Consider the following 22,235-nt stretch of genomic DNA (forward strand, 5'->3'; position numbering starts at 1 on the left):
TTAGATTTTGTTCTGTTTTGTTCTGTTTTTTAGCTTAACCAGGGAGGTATGAAGAGAACTTGGTAAACATGGTATAGCAAGGCCATTTTTTAGCCTTGAACCATAAAAAACATTGCAGTAACCACAGGGAGAATTCATTATATTCTTCGGAATGTGTTTTTTCTGCTTCTTTTCTTCGACATGACTTGCGTGATGTCTTTGAGTCTGGATTTATTATAAAAACACTGGCACCTCAATTAACTGAGATGAGAACTGATTTAGTAATGGTAGGCGCTCTTGCCAGAGACCCACTAGCAACAGTGATTTTCTCTGCTGTATTTACTTCCTGGGGCGACTGTTTTAAAAGAAGTATTTTTAGACTAGGTTTGAACTGTGAGTTCAAGATGGAGAGTGTCCCTTCTAATTGCTTGTCTTGGCCTCTTACAGAGTGACTTTCTTTCAGAAGTTTGAGGTGGAGGATCCAGCTGGGTATGCTAAAAGTACTGTCAAGTGGATTCTAATTCCTTGGCAGGCCTTTCAAGCCCTTTTATCTATAAAAGTCCACTTCAGTGAATGAATAGATAGGAGGCATTGGGCCCATTCTGGTATTCTAAAAGTTGAAAGGGTACTTTAGTCATCTTTTTTTTTTCCCACAGGAAAAACAAAATGTGACCGGGTTGAGTATTGAACAATATTCTTTATATTCTTATGCCTCTGTTGGAAATACGGGGAATTTTTCATTAGTTTGTTCACATTAGTACATTAGGGCTTTCAGGCACTCAGTACCAGTAAGTCATAAACAGAGTCACAAAAGAATAGTACTGCACTGTATCTTGAGGCTGGAGGAAAAGGCTTGGTCCAATCTTATTTTGGCAATTCAAATCCAAAGTTTTTGGTTTTTACGCCCTCTGATTTCATCTTCAAGCTCTACACTAGGTAATTTTTTTAAAATTTATTTTACTCTTTTATAGATAATGTTTCTTAAAAGTAAAAGTTGCCTCTAGAAGTAAGAACCACCTCTCTTTTGTAGCTCAATAGTAGCATACCAGCCAGCCGGAGACAACAGCCACACCTTTGATGTCACAGCCATGTTCAAGTCTATCGGGATTTTCCTTGGAATCTTCAGTGGCTCTTTCGCAATGGGTGCTGCTACTGGAGTGGTGACAGCTTTAATATCCTTTGATTCTATTTATCTTTTCTTGTTAACCTCACAGAGTCATTGAATACTGTGTTCCATGGTCTCCACTAGTTCCATAATTGACATCGTGTTATAATTATGAAGCTTATAAACAAGTACTTGGTTTGAAAACATTAGGCAATCATCTTTACCAATAAATAAGTAAAAGAATTTCATTGTTTTGTGTAGGACTTCATGCCCTCAAACACTCACTACAGAGTTCTAATTGGACACAGTGACCCTTTGGGGGTGAACTTTTTTTTTTTTAAGATCCATCCACTTTATTTATTTATTTATTATCATCTTTATTGGAGTATAATTGCTTTACAATGGTGCGTTAGTTTCTGCTTTATATGGGGGTGAACTTTAAGGTTCTAGACTAAATTGATAAAAACGTAGATATATTCCAAAGAGCCTCTGCTTGTTCTGTACGGCTGTTCATCCCGGCAGTCTTTTGCTCTTCGTTTAATAGGACAAATAGGAATGTATGACCTCGATGCCAGTTGAACAAAATAAGGTTCCCAGGTTAGGATAGCTGGGAGTTCATCTTAGCTGTCACCGATTTTAACCTTCTGCTCTCGAGTCCTATGCACTGCCACTAATTTGCTGTTCGAAATATTGAGCAAGTCATTCTTGTATTCATTCAAAAAAACCCTCTTTTTTTCTTACTCATTGTAGTTTTACTTTCATAAGTTAAAATATAATAGAAAATGATAGTTTAATAAATGGATCTAAATTTTCTGTTATTGGATTCTTTAAGTGCAAATATCCCTAAAATTCTGGAACTTCAGTTTTCCTTTTTATATCAGTGTTTCATTCTTCAAAAACAATTCTTGATTGCCTGCTACATGCCACATGCTATGCCCTGTGTATCAAAGATAAACAAGACAGACGTGGCCTCTGCCTTTTGGAGCTTCTGATATAGAAGCATTGACACTTCACCTCATGGGACCTCAGTGTAGGAGGGTAGAGGGCTGGGACAGCAGGGAAGATGAGTGGGGCTTGATCTCTAAAGAGCTTCCAGCTCTAAAACTTCTAAGGTACTTTCACATAAAACAAGTACTTTTTCTGAGAATATATTCATTTTCTATACTTCAGCTTTGTGGTGGAAGAAACTTGTCTTCGGGCTTTTTACAGATGAACTGAGGCATAAAAGGACAGTGAAAAGAGTTCTGAAGAAGGACCAGGATTTCTTCCCTAGCATAAGTTCCTTGAGGAACTTAATCTTTGTGTTGTAGTACACACTTGTTGAAGTGAGTGTAGACTCCAGCCTGAGCTTCGCCACAGCTTAACCTGGGTCCTTCCACTGGCAAGTAACATATAGTTGTTAGACTAGTATGAGTGAGGGACGTGCCTCAGTTTCTTCATCATGGAATACTCCACATCACAGAGGTGTTAGAGGATTAAATAAACATGAAATCTCATGGAAATGACATATTTTTTAATAGATGTAAATTGCTATTATTATGGAAGCTGTCTTGCTTTGGGTCAAAAATTAATAGAGTTGGCATGTTGCGTATCTGATCTGTCATTCCTGTCCTTTACTGTCACGTCTATTCTTTACTGTGTGGTTTCTAGCAAGGCATGTGATACCCGTAAAACAATTGGATGGACTAAGCTGTAGGACTTTCTCATGGAAGGGAAGGCTGCTGACTCCTTAGTACAATGCTTGTATTCAGAGTTTCTTTGCTTTGGTACCTCCTTATTCTGTGACTTTTGTGTTAAGAGACTGGAGAACCCTTCTTTTGCTTTTATGCTTGCCTTGCTTCGACTACTATTTTTTCTAGTCACACTTCTGTATTATGAGATCTTGTTATCAACCTTGACAGTCTTACGTGACAAAGTTCACCAAATTACGAGAGTTCCAGTTGTTGGAGACAGGCCTGTTCTTCTTGATGTCCTGGAGTACCTTCCTCTTGGCTGAAGCATGGGGTTTCACAGGTAGGTTACTTTTTCCTTTTAATTGTAAACCCTTACAAGGAGGGACTTAGCCAGTGATTTTTTTTCTGTGTGTGGACCAACTCCTCTAGTGTTTGAACACATTTGTTAGGGTTGGGATTTATGCTGTCACTTTAGAATGTAAAAGATTTTCAATGGAAGCAGTTCCTCTCAACAAAGTAAGTCGCAACTGAAAATTTTAACACTAAGCATCTAATTTACTTCTATAAAATAAGAGCCTCCGTATAAAAGTTGGGAACTCTCCTTTTATGTGAACTTGGAACTTGTTGTATTTATAGGTGTGGTTGCAGTGTTGTTTTGTGGCATCACACAGGCCCATTATACATACAATAATTTGTCCACGGAGTCTCAGCATAGAACTAAACAGGTAAGAGAAACTTTATAGTTTGTGAATAAACTTTTCCTCCTTGCAGGAAAACATATTTTTTCTTTACTGAAAAATAATCTTTGTTCTGTTCAGAGTGACGTCTGTTCATTTCAACTCCTCTTCTGTTGACTTCAGAGAGAGATGGGATTGTCAGATTGAAGGGTGACAGCTTTTAGGGTATAGATAGGTCAGCAGAATAGCCAGGGGCTGTTATTATTGTGGCTCCAGTGGTCAGTCAATTAGCTTCCTTTCCTTGTTTCCCTTGCCTAATGGCGTTTTATCCTTCCAGTTTAATTGAGATCTAATCGGCATACAGCACTGTCTAAGTTTAAGGTGTGCAGCATAAGGATTTGACTTCTGTACATCATGAAATGATGACCACATCATCTCATATAGATACAAAATTAAAGAAATAGAAAAAAATTTTTTCTTGTGATGAGAACTCTTAGGATTTACTGTCTTAACAATTTTCATATATAACATACAGCAGTGTTGATTCTATTTATCATGTTGTACATTACATCCCTAGTACTTATTTATCTTATAACTGAAAGCTTATACCTTTTGACCACCTTCATCCAATTCCCCCTCTCCCCACAACTTGCCTTTGGTAACCACAAATCTGATTTCTTTTCTCTGAGTTTGTTTGTTCTGAAGTATAATTGACCTACAACACTATGTTAGTTCCTGTTATACAACATAGCAATTTGGTTTTTCTATACATTTCAAAATGATCACCATAAGTCTAATTACCATCTGTTACTGTACAAAGATATTACATAGTTATTGACTGTATTCCCCACACTGTACATTTCATCCCCGTGACTCATTTATTTTGCAACTTGAAATTTGTACCTCTTAATCTCCATCACCTATTTCTTTCCACCCCCCACCCCCATCTCCTCTGGCCACCACCTGTTTGTTCTCTGTATCTGTAACTCTTTTTCTGTTTTGTTATATTTCTTCTTTTTCTTGGTTTTTAGATTCCACATATAAGTGAAATCATATAGTATTTGTCTTTCTCTGACTTATTATACTTAGCATAATACCCTCTAGGTCCATCTGTGTCATTGCAAATGGGAAGAATTCATTCCTTTTCATGGTTGAGTGATATTCCATTGGGTACACACGCACGCACACACACAGACACACACACACACACACACACACACACCCCACATCATCTTTATCCATTCATCTATTGATAGGCAGTTAGGTTGCTTCTGTATCTTGGCTATCGTAAATAATGCTGCAGTGAACAGTGGGGTGCATATATTTGCTGAGCTCTTAAGTTCAAATGCATTTTACCTCCACCATGTTTACTTTTTTTTTTTTTTTTTTTTTTTTTTTTTGCTGTACACGGGCCTCTCACTGTTGTGGCCTCTCCCGTTGCGGAGCACAGGCTCCGGACGCGCAGGCTCAGCGGCCATGGCTCACGGGCCCAGCCGCCCCACGGCATGTGGGATCTTCCCGAACCGGGGCACGAACCCGTGTCCCCTGCATCGGCAGGCAGACTCTCAACCACTGCACCAACAGGGAAGCCCGACGTTTACTATTTTTGACATCATATTTTACATCCTTTTGTTTTGTGTATCCCTTCACTACTTATCGCAGATATAGATTATTTTACTACTTTTGTCTTTTAACCTTCCTACTAGCTTTATATATGGTTGATTTATTACCTTTATTGTATATTTGCCTTTACCAATGGGATTTCTTCTTTCGTAATTTTCATGCTTCTAGTTGTGGCCTTTTCATCACAGTGATGTGAACAGGTGGAGGTGGGCAGGCAGCAGGGGAGGGTACAGAGCACCAGACTATAATGTGTAAGCGCTTACTCCCTCAGTGAGGGCTGAGACCCATGTAAAAAGTGAAATCACATGGCAAGGTGGTGTTGTGAGAGTCGTCATGAAACATTCTGTGCCAGGATAAAAGGATTTGAACTGGATCTTACAGCCCGTAAAGAGGGACGTGTCTTGGAACTGCCATATTTTTAGGGATTGCAGGGTTACCAGTTAGGGCCCTTTCACAGCATTATGGGTGGGAAGTGATGAAAGTTAGACTAAGGCAGTGGCAGAGACAGCAAAGAACATTGCAAAAGAAAAATTGGCAGGATTTGCAGGATGAGGATAAGAATGACTGAATATGGGGATTGAAGAAGGGAAGCTGATTGGGGAAGTGAAGGGGTAACATTTCTGGCTTTTTCTGTGGGACCAGAAAAATGTCATCTCTACATTTGCTCCCCTCTGAACCATGAGTTTTGGGGGATATATATGAACGTTACATATTTAAAGTATCTGTTTCAATATCTTAGTAATACTCTTGTTTTCAAATTATGTAACTTTATTTACTGGACTAACCTTTTAAAATTTCGTTTCAGTTGTTTGAGCTTCTCAATTTCTTGGCAGAGAATTTCATCTTCTCCTACATGGGACTGACACTGTTCACATTCCAGAATCATGTCTTTAACCCAACATTTGTAGTAGGAGCATTTGTATCCTTTATTATGTGTTCCATTTTGGAAAGGTCTTTTTAAATTGAGATTTGCATGGGTTTTCTGGAGGGGTGATTGATAAGAATACACTTAAATATATAAAATTTTCCTCTGAATAAAGCAAATAAGGATTTCAACTTTTTTATCTATTCTATTTCCATTTTTGTTTATCGCACAAATAATACTAACAGATTGAAATGAGAGAAAAAAAGTCTCCTGCCATTCTGCCAACCCCAAAAGATAAAACTGTTTGTCCTCTATTACTGAAGGGAAGAAAGAGAGATTGGATGGTGGGGAGCAGTTTGCAGTCTGTGCCACAGGGCAGTAGTTGAAAGATGATGAAAGATGGAAGGAGGCTCACCCCTCCCTCCCCTCTTCCCTCCCTCCCTCCCCCCATCTCTCTCCCTCCCGCCCTCCCTCTCTCTCTCTCTCTCTCTCTCTCTCTCTCTCTCTCTCTCTCTCTCTCTCTCTCTCGTTTTTAAAGCCCAGCTAAAAAGGAGAAGCTGATTACATGAAAGACAACAATCAATAGTGCCAGCCTCATGAGAAGGCAGGAGGAGATGGAATCCAAAGCGCGTGGGGAGGGACGGGCCTTCAGTGGGAGGGGGCACAGCTCCGCCATTGTTCCAGGAAAGCGTAGGGTATGTAGAGATGAGGGTACATTTGCAAGATGGCGTTCCTGTCTGATGACTTCTATTTTTATCTGTAAAGTAGGAGGTGAGATCATCTGCTGAAAGTGAGATAGGAGCAGGTGGCCTATCAGTTATCTATTATATAACAAATTACCCTAAAATTTAGCAGCTTAAAACAACAAACATGTATTATTTCACATGGTTTCTGAGAGTCAGGAATCCAGGAGCAGCCTCACTGGCTGCTCACAACCCTCCTGAGGTTGTAGTCATGCTCTGGGCTGGGGCTTCACTCTCTCGAGACTTGACTGGGGATGGAGGAGCCACCCCAACCTCAATGACACGGCTGTTAGCTGGAGGCTTCAGTTCTTCTCCGCACGGACCTCTCCATGGGGCAGCGCACAACATAGCTTTCCCCAGAGGGGGTGAGCCCAGAGAGCACCAAGATGGAGGCCAAAGTGCCTTTTATGACCTAATCTTGGAGGTGATGTACCATCACCCCTTCTGCAATTTTCTATTGGTCACACAGACAAAACCTGGTACAGTGTTAGCAGCGGCTACACAAGGGTGTGAATACTAGGGAACCCTCTAGGAGGCTGGCTCCCATAAGTGATAGGAGTTTTGAGGAGAAGGTTTGGAAATAGTGGTTGCAAGAGTGGGAAAGTGAGTTGACCAAAGGCATGCAGTAGAATCGCTGAGCAGTGTTAGGGACCCATTTGAGTTTGAGAAATAAGTATTAACAGTAGAATCAATCTGCCCCATTATATGACTTTGTCCAGGAGAATTTAGCTGTAAGCATGGAGAAAATAGATAGCTGAGTCTGTCTGAGTTTGGAGTTTTGTCAAGTCGGTGCGATGAAAACAGAGGGGTAAGTGAATGCAGGGTATTGGAATGAGTTTTATTAAGATGTGACTAAAAAAGGAAATGAAGAAGGGAGAGGACTGACTGATGGAAAAGTAGCAGGATCTTTGGACTGGAGGTCCCAGTGAGCTGGAAGAATTATCCGGGATAGATGAACATGAAACATTGTGGTCAGAGAGAGGGATGTTTGAATTAGTGATTTTCAAAAGAAGTACTGTTTTAAAAAAACGACCTCAGAATGAAGATTCTGCCAAAAGAGATTGGCAGAAATATTTCTTTAATTAAAGCTCTAAGTAGGATCTGTGTTAGAAAGTGAAGTATTACTGAAATGCCATTCTGCAGTCTTAGTCTTCTGAGAATTAACTTCAGGCAAAGAAAGATAAAGCCTTATTCATAAGAGAAGAACCTTAGCTGGAAGACTCCCATGAGATCAGTAACTTCATATCCTGCTAGTCTATGAGAAATTTTTTGAGCAGTCAAGTGGCTTGATCCAGTATACTTATCCAGAAACAAGGCTAAATATTCTCTGTAGGTTTCTGAGTCTGTTAGGAATTGAAGTTCCTCAATACAGAATCCTACCATGGAAATTGACTCTTACCAGGAGAGAGTTGTTCTCTTGCTGGCTGTGTTTGTTAGGATATAGGTTCGGTTTCATGTGGCAATGACCCAAGTTAACCAAGGTTCATTCAAAGAGGATAGAAGTGTGTTTCTTTTTCATGGGAAAGTCCGGACTGATGTGGCAAGCTCTGCTCCACAAAGTCAGCAGGGACCCAAGCAGCCTTACGAGCATCCTTAGGGAGTTGCCCTTGTTCTTAGGGTCCCAGGTAGCTCACCCCCACCAGATTATGCACACATCACTTCCACCTAACACCCATGGGCTACACCTCCCAGCAGAGGAGGCTGGGTGTCTATATACTCAGATGAAAATTGGAGGTGACAGGGAGGAGTATCTACTACTATTGAGGGAAGAAAAAATAGATATTGGGGATATAACTAGCTGTCACTGCCACATTGACCCACATGTTTTGTTGTTACTGTTTTATTTTCTTGTTTATTGTTTTTTTTTTCAGGGAATCACTACTTTTAATAACCTTTGGATTCTAAACTAGTTTTAGATTTACAGAAAAGTTGTGAATACAGAAAGTTCTCATATACCCCACACCCAGTTTCCCCTATTGTTAACATCTTACGTTAGCATGGCATGCTTGTCACAATTAATAAACCAATATTGATACATTATTATTAACTGAAGTTCATACTTTATTCAGATCCCCAGAGTTTTTCCCTGATGTCCTTGTTCTCATCCAAAGTCCCATCCAGGCTGTCACATTTTGTCGAGTCATCATGCCTCTGGAGGTTCCAGTTGACTGTGACAGTTTCTCAGACATTCCTTGTTTTTGATGACCTTTGACAATTTTGAGGGGGTACTGGTCAGGTATTTTGCAGGATGTCCCACGACTGGAATTTGCCTGATGTTTTTCCCGTGTTTAGAGCGGACTTGTGCGTTCTTTGGGAGGAAGACCACAGAAGTAAAGTGCCATTCTCATCACATCATGGCAAGGGCACATACCTATCAGCATGTTAATAATGTTGGATTTGCATGTCTTTCTTAATTCATGATATTGAGCATTTTCCATGCCCTTTATTGTTAAAAAAAAGAAAAAAATGTGAGTAAAATATGCCTCTTGAAATTGTCTTCTTGAAAGGTTGCCTTCTTTGGAAATATTTGGTCGATTTTCGACCCCCCAATTTTTTTTGAGGGGAGGTGTCATTTATGGGTCTACAGTTATTGTGAATATTAAGTGACCATTAGCACTGTGTTTAAAGCTGCTGTTGCGGGAAACGGCCAAAAGGCTGCAGCGTTTCTCCATTCCCAAGTCTGGTTACTAGGGCAGCAGAGCCTTCCTGGAAGTCGTGTTCCTAGGTTGTAAGTTAGCCTGGAATGTGCCCGGAAAACCCCCGCTAAGTTTATGCCTCACTACTTCTTGTTCGTTTTTGTTTGTTTGTTTGTTTTTTAATTTTTGGCTGCGTTGGGTCTTAATCACTTGGCCTAGATAGTGTTTGTCAGGTTGCTCCACTGTAAAGTTCCTCAATTTCCCCCCTTTCTATGTTGTACTGCTTAGAAGGGAGTCACTACAGGGAGCCACACTTAGGGACTGGGGAGTTCATTTCCACCGCCTCGAAGACAGAGTATCTAGAAAATTATTTGAAATTCTTTCCACAGGAGATTTTTCTCTTCTCCCCCATTTATTGTTTTAAGCTATCACTTATTTATATCAGTATGAACTCATTGATATTTATTTTATACTTCAGGTTATAATACAGTACTTCTTTTAAAATTGTGTTGCTTGACCTGTTCCAGCTTTGGCCACTAGGAGCTGTTTCAGTGGGCTCCTGTGTCCCTTGTGTTTTTTTGTTTTGTTTTTGTTTAAATTTTTGTGAGTGCTTCCTCACTTTCTGGAACTATAAGGTGCTTCAGGCTCATCTTATATATTTTCTGCCCCAGCCCTAGAATCAGCCATCTCTCCAAGGAGCCCTGGTTCCTTTTATTGGGGAATGGTATTAGAAACCAAGATCTGGGCTCTAGGTATGCTCAGTGCTACTGGGTGTCCTGGCTTCTAAGCCCTTCCAGCTGACAGAGGAGGAATATATATGTATATGTTAGCTCCTGAATATATGTGTATCTATAAATATTTACATAGGTAGCCATCTGTATTTCTATTAAGCTAGATACCAATGTCTCCAACTCTAATCCGTTACCATATGGGTCATTCTAGCCTCCTCCCCTGCTGCTCTGTGAATCCCCATTCCAATAGTGGGAAACCTGGCTCCCACCTTCTACCATCCATTACTTAACTGTTCCATTCCAGCATGCATCGTAATATCAGGATTGTTACCCAGTGCTCCCATGGGAAGCAACTTTATCAATGAGCATGTAATGCTTATGTGCAGTTCCTTTTGCCTTTAGTCCTACAAACCCCACCCATTTCCAAAGTTACTTAGGTCAGCACTGTTTTCCCCCCACCTTCTTTTTTTTGTCCCACCTTCTTTTGTTTTTAATCTTAGATTTTCCTTTATATTCCTTTCAGAAAATGAGGTGGAGACTGTATTGTAACCCCTGAAACCAAAATTGTATTTTAAAGCAAGAGTCTCTATAGAGAGCAAACTGGAGAAAAAGACACTAAAATTGGTTTCTAGTGAAAACCATTCTTAATTCCAATTCAGCCTTCCCTTTGAAGCAGGGTGAAAGTGTAAACTCAGAGGAGTACATCAAGGTTAGTGGGAGTTTCAGTGGTATGAGGTGTCTGAGCTGCCCTTTGTTCTGAGGAAGCAAGGGCAAGTTTAGCCAGTATTACTCTTCCCCCTACCAACTGTCAGTTAAGATGAACTAGACTGTTATATTAGTAATCTTAAGGTTATGCCAAAGAAGCTCTGTTTTTAAACATGTTCCTATTCATCTAATGAATGTCCTGTATCTTAGACCTGCACTGTCCAATTTGGTAACAACTAACCACATGTAATTATTTAAATTTAAGTTAATTAAAATGAAATTAAATGAAAATTTCAGTCACACTAGCCACACTTCAGGCACTCACCATGTTGGACAGTGCAGATATAGTACTATCTTGGCAGAAAGTTCCATTGGACGGTGCTGCGTCAGACAGTGGCACCTAAAGACTGTTACAGGGAGGGGGGAGGGTAAGCTGGGACGAAGTGAGAGGGTGGCATGGACATATATACACGACCAAATGTCAAAGAGATAGCTAGTGGGAAGCAGCCGCATAGCACGGGGGATAAAAGCTTGGTGCTTTGTGCCCACCTAGAGGGGTGGGATAGGGAGCGTGGGAGGGAGGGAGACGCAAGAGGGAAGAGATATGGGGACATATGTATATGTATAGCTGATTCACTTGGTTATACAGCAGAAACTAACACACCAGTGTAAAGCAATTATACTCCTGTAAAGATGTTAAAAAAATTTTTTAATTAAAAAAATAAAGACTGTGTGTTAGAACCTGAGCTCCCTAAGATAGTGTTTCACCGTCTTGAAGGTATACTGTAAAGAGTGTTAATAATAAAAAGAATTATCCTTAACCTATTAATAATTTTAGATTGCTATTTTCTTGGGAAGAGCTGCCAATATTTATCCCTTGTCCCTCTTACTTAATTTGGGTAGAAGAAGTAAGATTGGATCAAATTTTCAACACATGATGATGTTTGCTGGTAAGTTATAATTCCCTCTCTTGCTTAGTCCAAGAGACAACTCCCAATGTGTACACCAGCTTGATTTTAGACGGAAATGATATGCTGGTAATGTGAGACTCCCTTAAATATTAAAGTTGCAACCTCCAGTAGAAAATTCTTTTTAAAAGCGTGCCGTTCCCTTCTATGGGGATTTTTTCATGTTCTGGTTCCAAATTCCCTGTTCAGAACTATGTCACGTGTAGTGGAGGAGGTAAAGATGACGCATTTTCAGACAAAAACCTGTATGTGAATGTTTATGGCAATTTGTAATTGCCAAAACCTGGAAACAGCCCAACTGTCTGTCTTCCAGTGAGTGAGGGAATAAGCAAACTGTGGTACATGCATGCCATGGAATGCTCCTCAGCACTAAAAACAACGAACTAGTGATACACACAACAACATGCATGGACGTCAGAGGCATTATGCTGAGTGAAAGAAGCCAGGCTCAAATGGTTACATACCGTATGTTCCATTTACGCGACATTCTCAAAAAGACAAAAGCCCGGCGATGCAGAGCAGATCAGTGGTTGCTAGGGTTTGGTAGGGTGACGAGAGGTGAGACTAAAAAGAGGGTAGCACAAACGAATTTGGGAGAGGGGCGATGAAACCGCTCTGGGTCTCACGTGTAGTAGTGGTCACACACCTCTATACATTTGTCAAAATTCGTGGAGCTGTACACCCAAAAGAGTGAACTTTAGTGTAAGTAAATTTTAAAACAGATTTCAAAAAATTGTAAAACGATCAATGCTTGTATCATCTACCAATTCTTTTTGTATTTGTTTGTATACACTTTTGTATGTTAAAATATATTACATATTTGTTCGTGCTCGTCTAAGGTCTCAGAACGTGCCCTATTTCTCTGCATTTATGAAGCTCACATTGTCCCTCTTCTGTTCCCTTGTAGGCCTTCGTGGCGCGATGGCATTTGCCTTGGCCATTCGAGATACTGCCACTTATGCCCGCCAAATGATGTTCAGCACCACACTTCTGATTGTGTTTTTTACTGTGTGGGTGTTTGGTGGTGGTACCACCGCCATGCTGTCATGCTTGCATATAAGGTAAGTACTGAGGGGCCCTCATTTTAATATTAAAATATAATATGGGTTGTTTTCTTTTAATCATGAGACAATTTTGAGCTTTGACAGGCCCTTAATATTTCATTTCTTCCTTTTAAAAAGTATATAACATGTAGTACAGGAAAAAAATGGAAAATATGCAAAAGAAGAATGAAATCTGTTGTTAACACTTTTGAGGGATGTCTTGCCAGACCTCTTGCCGTGCTTTACGTATTTTTTTAACAAAAAGGGGCAACACTTCAGGTACTCTTGTAAACTGATTTTTAAATGTAATATAGCATAGACATTTATGTTAGTAAATATCATTATTTTAGTGGCTGCATATATTATAATTTATTAACCAAATCCCTACCATTAGACTTTTGTATCGTTTCTAGGATTTTGCTGTTATGGCTAACAATTGAGGATTTTGCTCTTACTGAGTGTGAACGTTTGTAAATGCATACACCATTGTGCACTTATCTGTTTCCTTAGGATGCATTCCTAAAAAGTGGAATTCCTTGGTCAAGGGATATGCCTCTATTTAAGGTTTATGATCCGTATTACTAGACCGGATCAAAAATTTTCTTATATTTGCAGCATATGAGGCAGTCTGGTTTATCCCAGTCCCAATCACAACTGCATATTGTTATTCTTTCTCATCTTCATGATCAGCATGGTTTCTGACCTGACAGTCCAAGGCCAAGGTTGTGACGTCTTAGTCTTGAATGCACACTAGTTAATGGATTCAATTGGAAAGCTCCCTTGTATCTCAAGAGTTCTGCCTTTGTTTCCATGGGTATAGCGGTGTATGTTGCTAAAGCCTTTGTAGATTTTACTTCTGTGTTTGGCTGTAACTTCATAGACCTTAAGAGCTACTGAGCTCCCAGCATGTGTAAGGTTCATTAGAGAAAACAGTATTTCACATCTTATAGAATCTGCTCTCCATTTTTTTTCATTCTCTTATGCCTTTCTCTTAACACTCTAAATAGCAACCGGTGCTCAATCAGACTTTGAACATTGTTACTGCCTTTCTCACCCCTTACTGTTCAAATCCCTTTCTTACAATCCCTGTGCTGTTAGTGTAGATAATTGAAAATACACCAAAATAATGTTCTTATAACCCTGGTTATTACTTCAGGGAGGACCTGGCATTTGTTGAGCACCTACTATGTGCTAGGCATTGTGCTAGGTACATTTTATGTATTTATCTAATGACAATCACTCGAGTTACAAGTGAGGAAATAGAGGCTTAGCAAGTTTCTAAGTTATTCAAGGTCATACATATCATTAAATGGTGGACAGAGGAGCCTCCAGTCTCACTTAATTTCTCCTAGAATGCTGCATCAAGAAATGAGGGTGGTCCATTTTCGAAGGATTAAACTCCTTTTTTTCTTCAAGAGCTTGTAAATGAAGACTCTTCCTTATTCTACTAAGAACAACAAAATTAAATGTAAGATAATTTAGGAAAAATAACAGTCTTAAGTGGAGTCGCAGTGTTTAAGTAGAATCAGTTCTCTTCCCTAACTGCCTTCCACATAAACCAAACCAAATACCCACGCTTACCCGCCCCCCCAAAAAAAAACCCCACAAAAACCTACCTAGTCACATAAAGTCGAATCTACCTCACCAGCTTTGCAAGCTTTTTGGCTCCATCTTGCCTGTCCTGTAGCATAGTTTGGCATTCAGTTGTATCCATTACCTTACAGTCTTAGGTTAACTCTTATTACTGTTGTTGTTGTTTGCGGGGTGGGGGGGGTTGACCTCTTTTCAAACAGAGACCGGAATTTAAGTTTTTCTTACCTCCCCCCAAATTTGTCTAGTACAACTGTGAGGATACTAAAAAGTCCTCCAGGTTTAAGATTCATGCAGGATCAGACTTGACTTTGAGTTCTTGCCCCTTCGTTTAGTAATTCTGTGATCTTGAGCAAGTTCTTTAACCTTTCTAAGCCTCAGGTTCCTGTTTGTGACGTGTGTAACAGAACCTCCCTCCCAGGGTTGTTGTAAGGATTCAGTGAGCTAATGTCTGTAAAGCCTTTTATTCATTCATTCGATAAATACTGATTGAGAACCAACTATGTGCCATGGTGCTCTAACTTAGTGGTTCTCAACTGGGGGTGATCCCCCCTGCCAGGGACATTTGGCAGTGCCTGGAGACATTTATGATTGTCACAATCTAAGAGGGGAGGCCAAGGATGCTGCTGAACGTCCTCCAGTGCCCAGAGCAGCCCTCACAACAAAGAATGATCTGGGCCAAGATGTCGGTAATGCGAAGGTTAAGAGACCCTGGTCTGGAGAGGTGCAGTGATAGTAATAAGATAGAAAAGGTCCCTGGTCTCATAAAGTCTATACTGTGGTGGAAGAAGACAGATAGTAAGCTAGCAAGTAAATAAGTGACGATGACAATTTTAGGTGATGTTAAATGCTATGATGGCAAACAAGGTACTATGATAGTATCTGGGGGTAGATGTATTTTATAGGTGGAGATCAAGAAAGGTCTCTCTGAGGTTAGATTTGAGCTCAGTCTACCTGAACGACAAGATGATGCCAGTTAAATGGCGAGCAGGAGGAAGAGCAGTCCAGGCAGCAGGGAGAGCATGTGCAAAGGCCCTGAGGTAGGCACAAATGTAGCCTATTGAATGAAAAGACACAAAGCCCACCTAGCTGGACTACAGTGACTGGAGGGTAGGTAGGAAACAAGGTGGGCAAGATCCTTTAGGGGCAGGGGTTGGCAAACGTGTCCTGTAAAGGGCCAGAGAGTAATATTTTAGGCTTTGAAGGCTGTATGGTCTCTGTCTCAGCTACTCAACTCCAGCGTGAAAGTCCCATAGACAATATGTGAATCAGTTGCCGTGGCTGTGTTCCCACAAGACTTTATTCACAAAAGCGGGAGGTGCGCCGAATTGGCCTGTGGGCTGTAGTTTGTGGACCCCTGCTATCGGGTCTTGTAGGACACGGTAAGGAGTTTGGATTTTAAAATCCAAATTGGCAATCTTGTAGGATTTGAAAGCAAGAAAGTGACATGATCTGTCCTGTTGCGTGGACAACGGCTCCTCAGTGAGCGAGAGCCACTCACTGCGAGTGGCTTCGTAGGTCCTTCCGCATAGCCTGTGACAGTCACCTTTGGCTCCTTGTCATTTACCACACATACTTTGCATTTCTCCATCTCCGAACCTTTGCTCACACTGTTGCCTCTGCCTGGAATTCTCTTTCACTCCCAGGAGATGACACAGCTCAAACGCCCCCTCCTTTTGCCCTCTTCTTTTCTATCAGCACCACTCTTCCATCTGCTTAACATGGGGTACCTCTGTTACAGCACTTGTTTCAGTCAGCCTTGTAATAGTGATATTGTTATAAGAGCTACCATTTAGAGAATGTTAGTGATGTGTGGGACACTGTTTTAAAATCTTTAAACACATTTTCTTGTTTAATCCTTGCAGCGACTCTGTGTGGGGTCTGTCATCCCCATTTTCCGGGTGATTGAACTGCGGTTCATAGGGCTGCATAACTTGACGGAGTTCAAACAGCTAGAAAGGAGATGAGGTCAGATTGGAACCCAGCTCTCCCGGATTGCAAAGCCCTTAGGGATTACGCTCTAGTTGTGTCTGTCTCCCGCACTAGTCTGTGAGCTCCTTGAGGGCACGGCCGTGTCTAATTCATGTCTATGCCCTGTGCTTACCACAGTGCCTGGCAGGTAATAACTGCCCTGAGAAATGTTTATTACCTTGACTTGGCCTCCAGTACTGTTCCATCTGAGAATTACAAATGTGCTGTCTTCAGGGGGCTTTCCTGGTGGCGCAGTGGTTAAGAATCTGCCTGCCAGTGCAGGGGACACAGGTTCGAGCCCTGGCCTGGGAAGATCCCACATGCCGCCGAGCAACTAAGCCCGTGCGCTACAACTACTGAGCCTGCGCTCTAGAGCCTGCAAGCCGCAACTACTGAGCCCACATGCCACAAGTACTGAAGCCTACGCGCCTAGAGCCCGTGCTCTGCAGCAAGAGAAGCCACGACAATGAGAAGTCCACGCACCGCAACAAAGAGTAGCCCCCGCTCACCCCAACTAGATGAAGCCCACACACAGCAACAAAGACCCAACGCAGCCAAAAAATAAATAAATAAATAAAATTTATTTTTAAAAAAACACAAATGTGCTGTCTTCAAGACCACTAGATGTCACTTGAGATACACAAATGTGATTAGAGTTTAATCTGGCTAAGAAGATATTAAACAGCTTCTGGCCATCTTAACAAGGAAGAAATGAGCATTTCTTTGAATTCTGAATCTGGTCGTGGCCATCTGTTTTCGTCTTTGGCCCTGATTCACTTGCCTTCCAGATAAGGTCGTGCATCATTCTCCCCACCTCGGTGTTACTGGGCTGCTCCTGCTACAGCTTCTCACACTGCTATTTTTTCTGTGTTGTCTGTAGTAGTGACCTTAATCGATAAACACTTGAGCACCTATTGTGTGTCAGGTACTGTGCTAGACTCTGGGGATACGGAGATGAATTGGGACATGGCCTTTACCCTCAAGGAGCTCACAGTCTTTTTGGGGAGACTGACAGGTAAATAACTATACTGTGCTAAGTATTATAATAAAGGACTCTAGAAAGTGCTGTAAAAGCACAGAGGAAAAATGATCCCGCCTGAAGGGGCCATAGAATGGTTCCTTTGGAACTTGAAAAAGGAGGAGAAAAAAAGAATAAGGGGCAGTACATTTCCGATAGAGGGAACACCACGAGCGGAGGCGTGGAGGCTCAGGAGAGGACAGGATTTGGGGAGAGGAGCAGTCGGGTCTGGCTAACAGCGGGTATGTGGGCGAGGATGAGGGGAAAGCTAGGCTGGAGTGGCGGGGGAGGCTCGTTTGTAGAGTCTTGCATGCCACACAGAGGACTTTAGACTTGACCCTCTGGGTTGCAAGCTACTCTCAGAGTCTTTTGTCCAGGGAACAAGCCGGTGAGTTAGTTCTCTGCTTTAGACGGCTAACTCTAGGGGAGAGCCTGGCAGCTGGGCAACCTTACAGCCAGTTGCTCCAGACCCCATGAGTCAGAATGAGGCCCGAGCTTGAGCAGTTGGAAAGGAGAGAAGACCTGAGAAACAGTTTAGAGGAAGAGTGAGTGGGGCTGGTGAGTGCTCCTGCTGAGGGGGTAGAGGAGTCAAAGAGAGCTTCTTCATAATGAAGCTGTTCCCTGGGATACGGAAAGCAGATAAAAAAGAATTCTGAAGAACCAAGGCTAATGTCTATCCATTGGCCTGTGGGAAAACCCCTGTAATTGGACCCTCTCTGCAGTCATCATAAGAGGATGTTGCCGTGAGAGCCGAGAGGTCCAAAAACATGCAACTCCCTCCTGGAACTGCACTGGGCCAGCCTTGTTTTTGGAACTACCTTGTAGTTCTTATTCAACCACTGGGGCAATGCTGCTTTCCCTGACTCCTGCCTATAGTGGACTTAGAGAAGAAAAAGTTCTGTTTCTGAAACTGGTAGGTGGGATTGGATTGCAGGAAGAGAATATTAGTAGACCCTGCTTGCCTTAGGGTCCAAGCTGCTGCTAAGGAGAGTGGTGGGAGCCAAAAGTCTACATCACCAGCCATCGAGAAGCACGAAAATATTAACCATTCCATAGCTTCTGCGTTGAGAAAAGTAGTTGCCTGACAGTGCCCATATGTGAATAGACAATTTTTCTTTTGACTTCAAGATCTCATTTTCCTTTTGTGTTTCTCCTTTAGGGTTGGTGTTGATTCAGACCAAGAACATTTGGTAAATATGCATTTGTGTTGTCTCTGGCGTTTCTGTCAAATGTGCAGTCGCTTGGAAAGAAAACAAATCTACTGTAGACTTCATGTCACTATTATTTAGATCCTGGCCTATTTGCATCAGCTTTTAACTGACATCATTCCTGGCTTTTCTCGCTGCTCAATAGAGACAAAACTGAATTTTAGGCAGCGTGTGGTTATCAAGGGTGACAGCTCTCCTATCTTTGGGCCAACCTGGGCTTTGGCCACAGACGAGAGCAGTCCCTTAAGCGCTCCTGGGTTTTCAAGTGACTGCCTCTGGCACGAGGAGCCTTTTTCCACTTTGGTTTGCGCATGAAGGCTTGTCTCTGATGTAAGCCCCACTCCAGCTGCTCTTCCTGTGTAACTTTCAAATTGGATGACCAGCAGCTGCCCTTGAGAACTGCCCAGAAGCGTTGGACTCTTCAGCCAGTCTTCCCTGCCTGTTCAGGAGAATGTGCTTTCTTACCCCGGGCCTCAGCCTTGCCCATGTTTCCTTGCTTACTTCCATGTGTCACTTTCTCAGTTGTTCCTCTGAACCTGAACCTGGTAGACTGAGTGCAGTGTGACTCAGTGCCTTCCCTAGACTGACCACCCTTTTCTGGTATTTTCCCGCCACTTGTTAATGCTTTCTGAGCACCACTGACTATGTGCCTCTGCCCTAGACATGAGATGGGGAATCGCAGAAATGAGGTTTTTGAAGATGGAAAGCATCTCTTTAAAAACACAGTTCTTTTTCTTGTCTGAAACAAGCCCTGGTTTATTTGTCTTCAGAGTGTAGTTTTAAAAAATTTTTTATCAGATTCATTTCCTGAATGCTAATTTTGCTAGCTATTGAGTGCTGAGTGTGTACGTGACATAGTAAGTACTTGCCCCTTTTGTGGTCAGAACCTTAAAGTATAATTTCATGGGCTTGAACTATTTGTGCAGCAAGGCTGGATAAATTCCCATGATGGCGAGCTGCTGGGGTACTTTCCAAGGGGTGATAGCTCCTCAGTGCCTCCACCCCCACGGCCAAATGAGAAGAGTTACCAAACAGGTCCCCGGACAAATGCTTGGTCGCCATCTGCGTAAGTCTCCACCTGCTATGTCCCCTCTGTCGCCACAGAGGACAAATGGAAATGGAGTGACAGGGAGAGAGCCAGGTAGGTGAGTAGCAGCCGTGACATCCAGGAAAAAAATACCATTTTTACCTTGCCCTCAAAACCGTATGGATGCCTTGGCTCAGTATATTGTTTACTCAGTATTTCGAGTGTCCACTGGGAAGCCCAGAGGAAGATTTTAGTAACTACGGAGCGTGTGGGAGTTGGGTGTACAGGTGCTCCTGTGGTGAGAGGATCGTGTGAGATTTACAGATTCGTCGCTCTTCAAAAAGCGGAGACATACAATCCAATGCCTCCTGATGTGAAAGGAAATATGGGTGATTCTCTGCTCTTGTAAGCCCATACAGTGTTCTCAAACATTTTTATATTGTCTATGTTTTGATACATGTTGAGAGGAAGATTCGTTTATTTCGAAGGTCAGGAAGAACAGGAACCAAAACCCAGAATCTAAACTCCGTAGTCTTCGAAAGTCCTGGAAACATAGAACATTCATGCTGGAAAGAGCCTTCGAGTAACATTGGATACATGAAGAAACTCCACTGGAGAGAGGGAAAGGGAGTTAGTTGCCCAACTAGTTCATGTCAGAGCCCAGACGAACCAGGTGGCCTAACAGCGTCACTGCTGACCGACCGTATCATATTACACATAAGGACCCAGTTTATGTTTTGGGGGAGCTGTTTTTGAAGAGGCCTGCTTGCTGTGTTACTTTCCCCTCCTACCCAGTCAGTCTTAACGTGGAATTTCCCTACTTACTCACATTTTGCTAGTGTTCTAAGAACAGAGTAGCAACTTTGAAAACGCCAGTTAACTTGGATCCATGACAACTCCCAAAGATCGGGGTGTTGATGGGATGTTTTCTACTTAAGGTGCAGTTCACGTGGGTGTAAGCCTTTCAGATTTAGGGGGTGTATTATCCCACACTGATTTTTTTTAATGCCAGTAGACTCATAAATCAGTAAGCAGCCTGAGTAATAGAAGTGTTCAGAAAAACACTTCAATTTTTTATTCCCAAGCCGCAGTGTACAATCTATTAAATTTCTCATGTTATGGAGAGTATCTCGTATGTGGTAGGCTATGTTCCTGATTCTGCAAAGGAATGACTCTTAAATGAATGTGTTTTTATCTTTGTGTATGTATTGATTTATTATCTGTTTGCAGGGTATTCCTGAAAGTGAAAGAAGAACTACCAAAGCAGAGAGTGCCTGGCTTTTCCGGATATGGTATAACTTTGATCATAAGTATCCTTAACTGAGAAAAAAAAATGGTAGTATGGACATGGACAACTAGAGTTTAATGAGAAATTCAGTGATGCTAGGTACCGCAGTAGTCAGCGATGTCTTTTTTTCTCTGACCTTTCCACAGACTGGGAGATTCTCCTCTCCATTCAGAATGCCAGTGCCTCATTGTTTACCAGATTTCTTTCTTGTCCTATCGTAACAGTCTTCTTCATAGCTATACTTTGGGTCGGGTTATATATAATAACCTGTTTAAATCATGCCTTTTAAAAAACATTTTGTCACTCACTATTTATTAAAATTAATTTCTTATTTGAAAGTTGAACTAGAAAAAGGGACCATGTAGTTCTTTCTGGCTGAGACTTATCAGTAAGGGAATCAAAACCTGGTTTATGTTCCATTAAAGCAAATTTGGGACAACCATGTAAAATGTTTTTCCCTTGCTTTTGACTTTCTGATCAAAACCTTCTATGTTTAAGAAAAATGCGCTTGACAATTATCATTAGAAGCTACTCTTTACTATATTCTGTTTGCTAGATTTTTACGTTCACTTTTTGCGAGGACTCAAAATTAATATATGGAAACATGAATGCTCGCTTATCTATGGTATTAAGATTCCTATTAGAGGGAGAGAGATCCTGGCTCCTTAAAATTGTTTAATGATTATGTCATTACTTTTGGCTCCATTATCAGCATTTTGGGTATAAGCCACTCCCATATCTCTTGGGATTTTTTCATCCCTCTGATTTAACAAAATTTGTTTAGTTTTTGCTTCATAAATGTTTTGTATATTTTCTGCATAATATACAAAATAATTAAATGATCCTAATGTAGAGAAAGAATAGAATAATATTTTTTAATATTCTTATAGAAGTGACCACCAAGAATTGTTTGACTCAGTACTACTAGACTAAGACTTGGTAATTTTAATACCTAGTGCCCTAGTAGAATTAATCATTCATCATTCTAGATTTCAGTTCCTTTGTGCAGTTTGTTCATTTGTTATAATTGAGATATAACTTAAATACAGTAATGTATACAAATCTTAAGGGTACGGCTTAAAGAATTTTGACTTATGTATACACCTGTGTGCCTGCCACCCATGTAAAGATATGTAGAACATTTCAAGCACCCCAGAAGGCTCCCTGTGTTCCCTGCAGTCAGTAATGCCTTCCCTGAAGGCCTACCCTATCCCAGCCAAAAGGGCGGCCACTGTTCTGATTTCTTGCAACATGGATTAGTTTTACCTTTTTTTTTTTTTTTTTTTTTTTTTTTGTGGTACGCGGGCCTCTCACTGTTGTGGCCTCTCCCGTTGCGGAGCACAGGCTCCGGACGCGCAAGCTCAGCGGCCATGGCTCACGGGCCC

The 22,235-nt window shown here is 41.5% G+C and overlaps 1 protein-coding gene across 2 annotated transcripts in view; it reads left to right on the forward strand.

Moving 5' to 3' along the window:
- The window catches only part of SLC9A6 (solute carrier family 9 member A6), a 53,042-nt gene that overhangs the window by 20,198 nt on the left and 10,609 nt on the right, over window positions 1-22,235 (forward strand). The window contains exons 7-15 of one of the 2 annotated variants that reach the window (XM_055081699.1): window positions 1,010-1,151; window positions 2,992-3,097; window positions 3,394-3,482; window positions 5,863-5,976; window positions 11,576-11,687; window positions 12,613-12,766; window positions 17,235-17,324; window positions 18,487-18,517; window positions 20,793-20,872. In XM_055081699.1, the coding sequence (XP_054937674.1) occupies window positions 1,010-1,151; window positions 2,992-3,097; window positions 3,394-3,482; window positions 5,863-5,976; window positions 11,576-11,687; window positions 12,613-12,766; window positions 17,235-17,324; window positions 18,487-18,517; window positions 20,793-20,872 (918 nt within the window). The remainder of the gene's footprint in view (window positions 1-1,009; window positions 1,152-2,991; window positions 3,098-3,393; window positions 3,483-5,862; window positions 5,977-11,575; window positions 11,688-12,612; window positions 12,767-17,234; window positions 17,325-18,486; window positions 18,518-20,792; window positions 20,873-22,235) is intronic. The other variant, XM_007100251.3, reaches the window with a different exon arrangement.

This window comes from Physeter macrocephalus, chromosome 21 (genome assembly GCF_002837175.3).
Source record: "Physeter macrocephalus isolate SW-GA chromosome 21, ASM283717v5, whole genome shotgun sequence".
NCBI lineage: Eukaryota > Metazoa > Chordata > Mammalia > Artiodactyla > Physeteridae > Physeter > Physeter macrocephalus.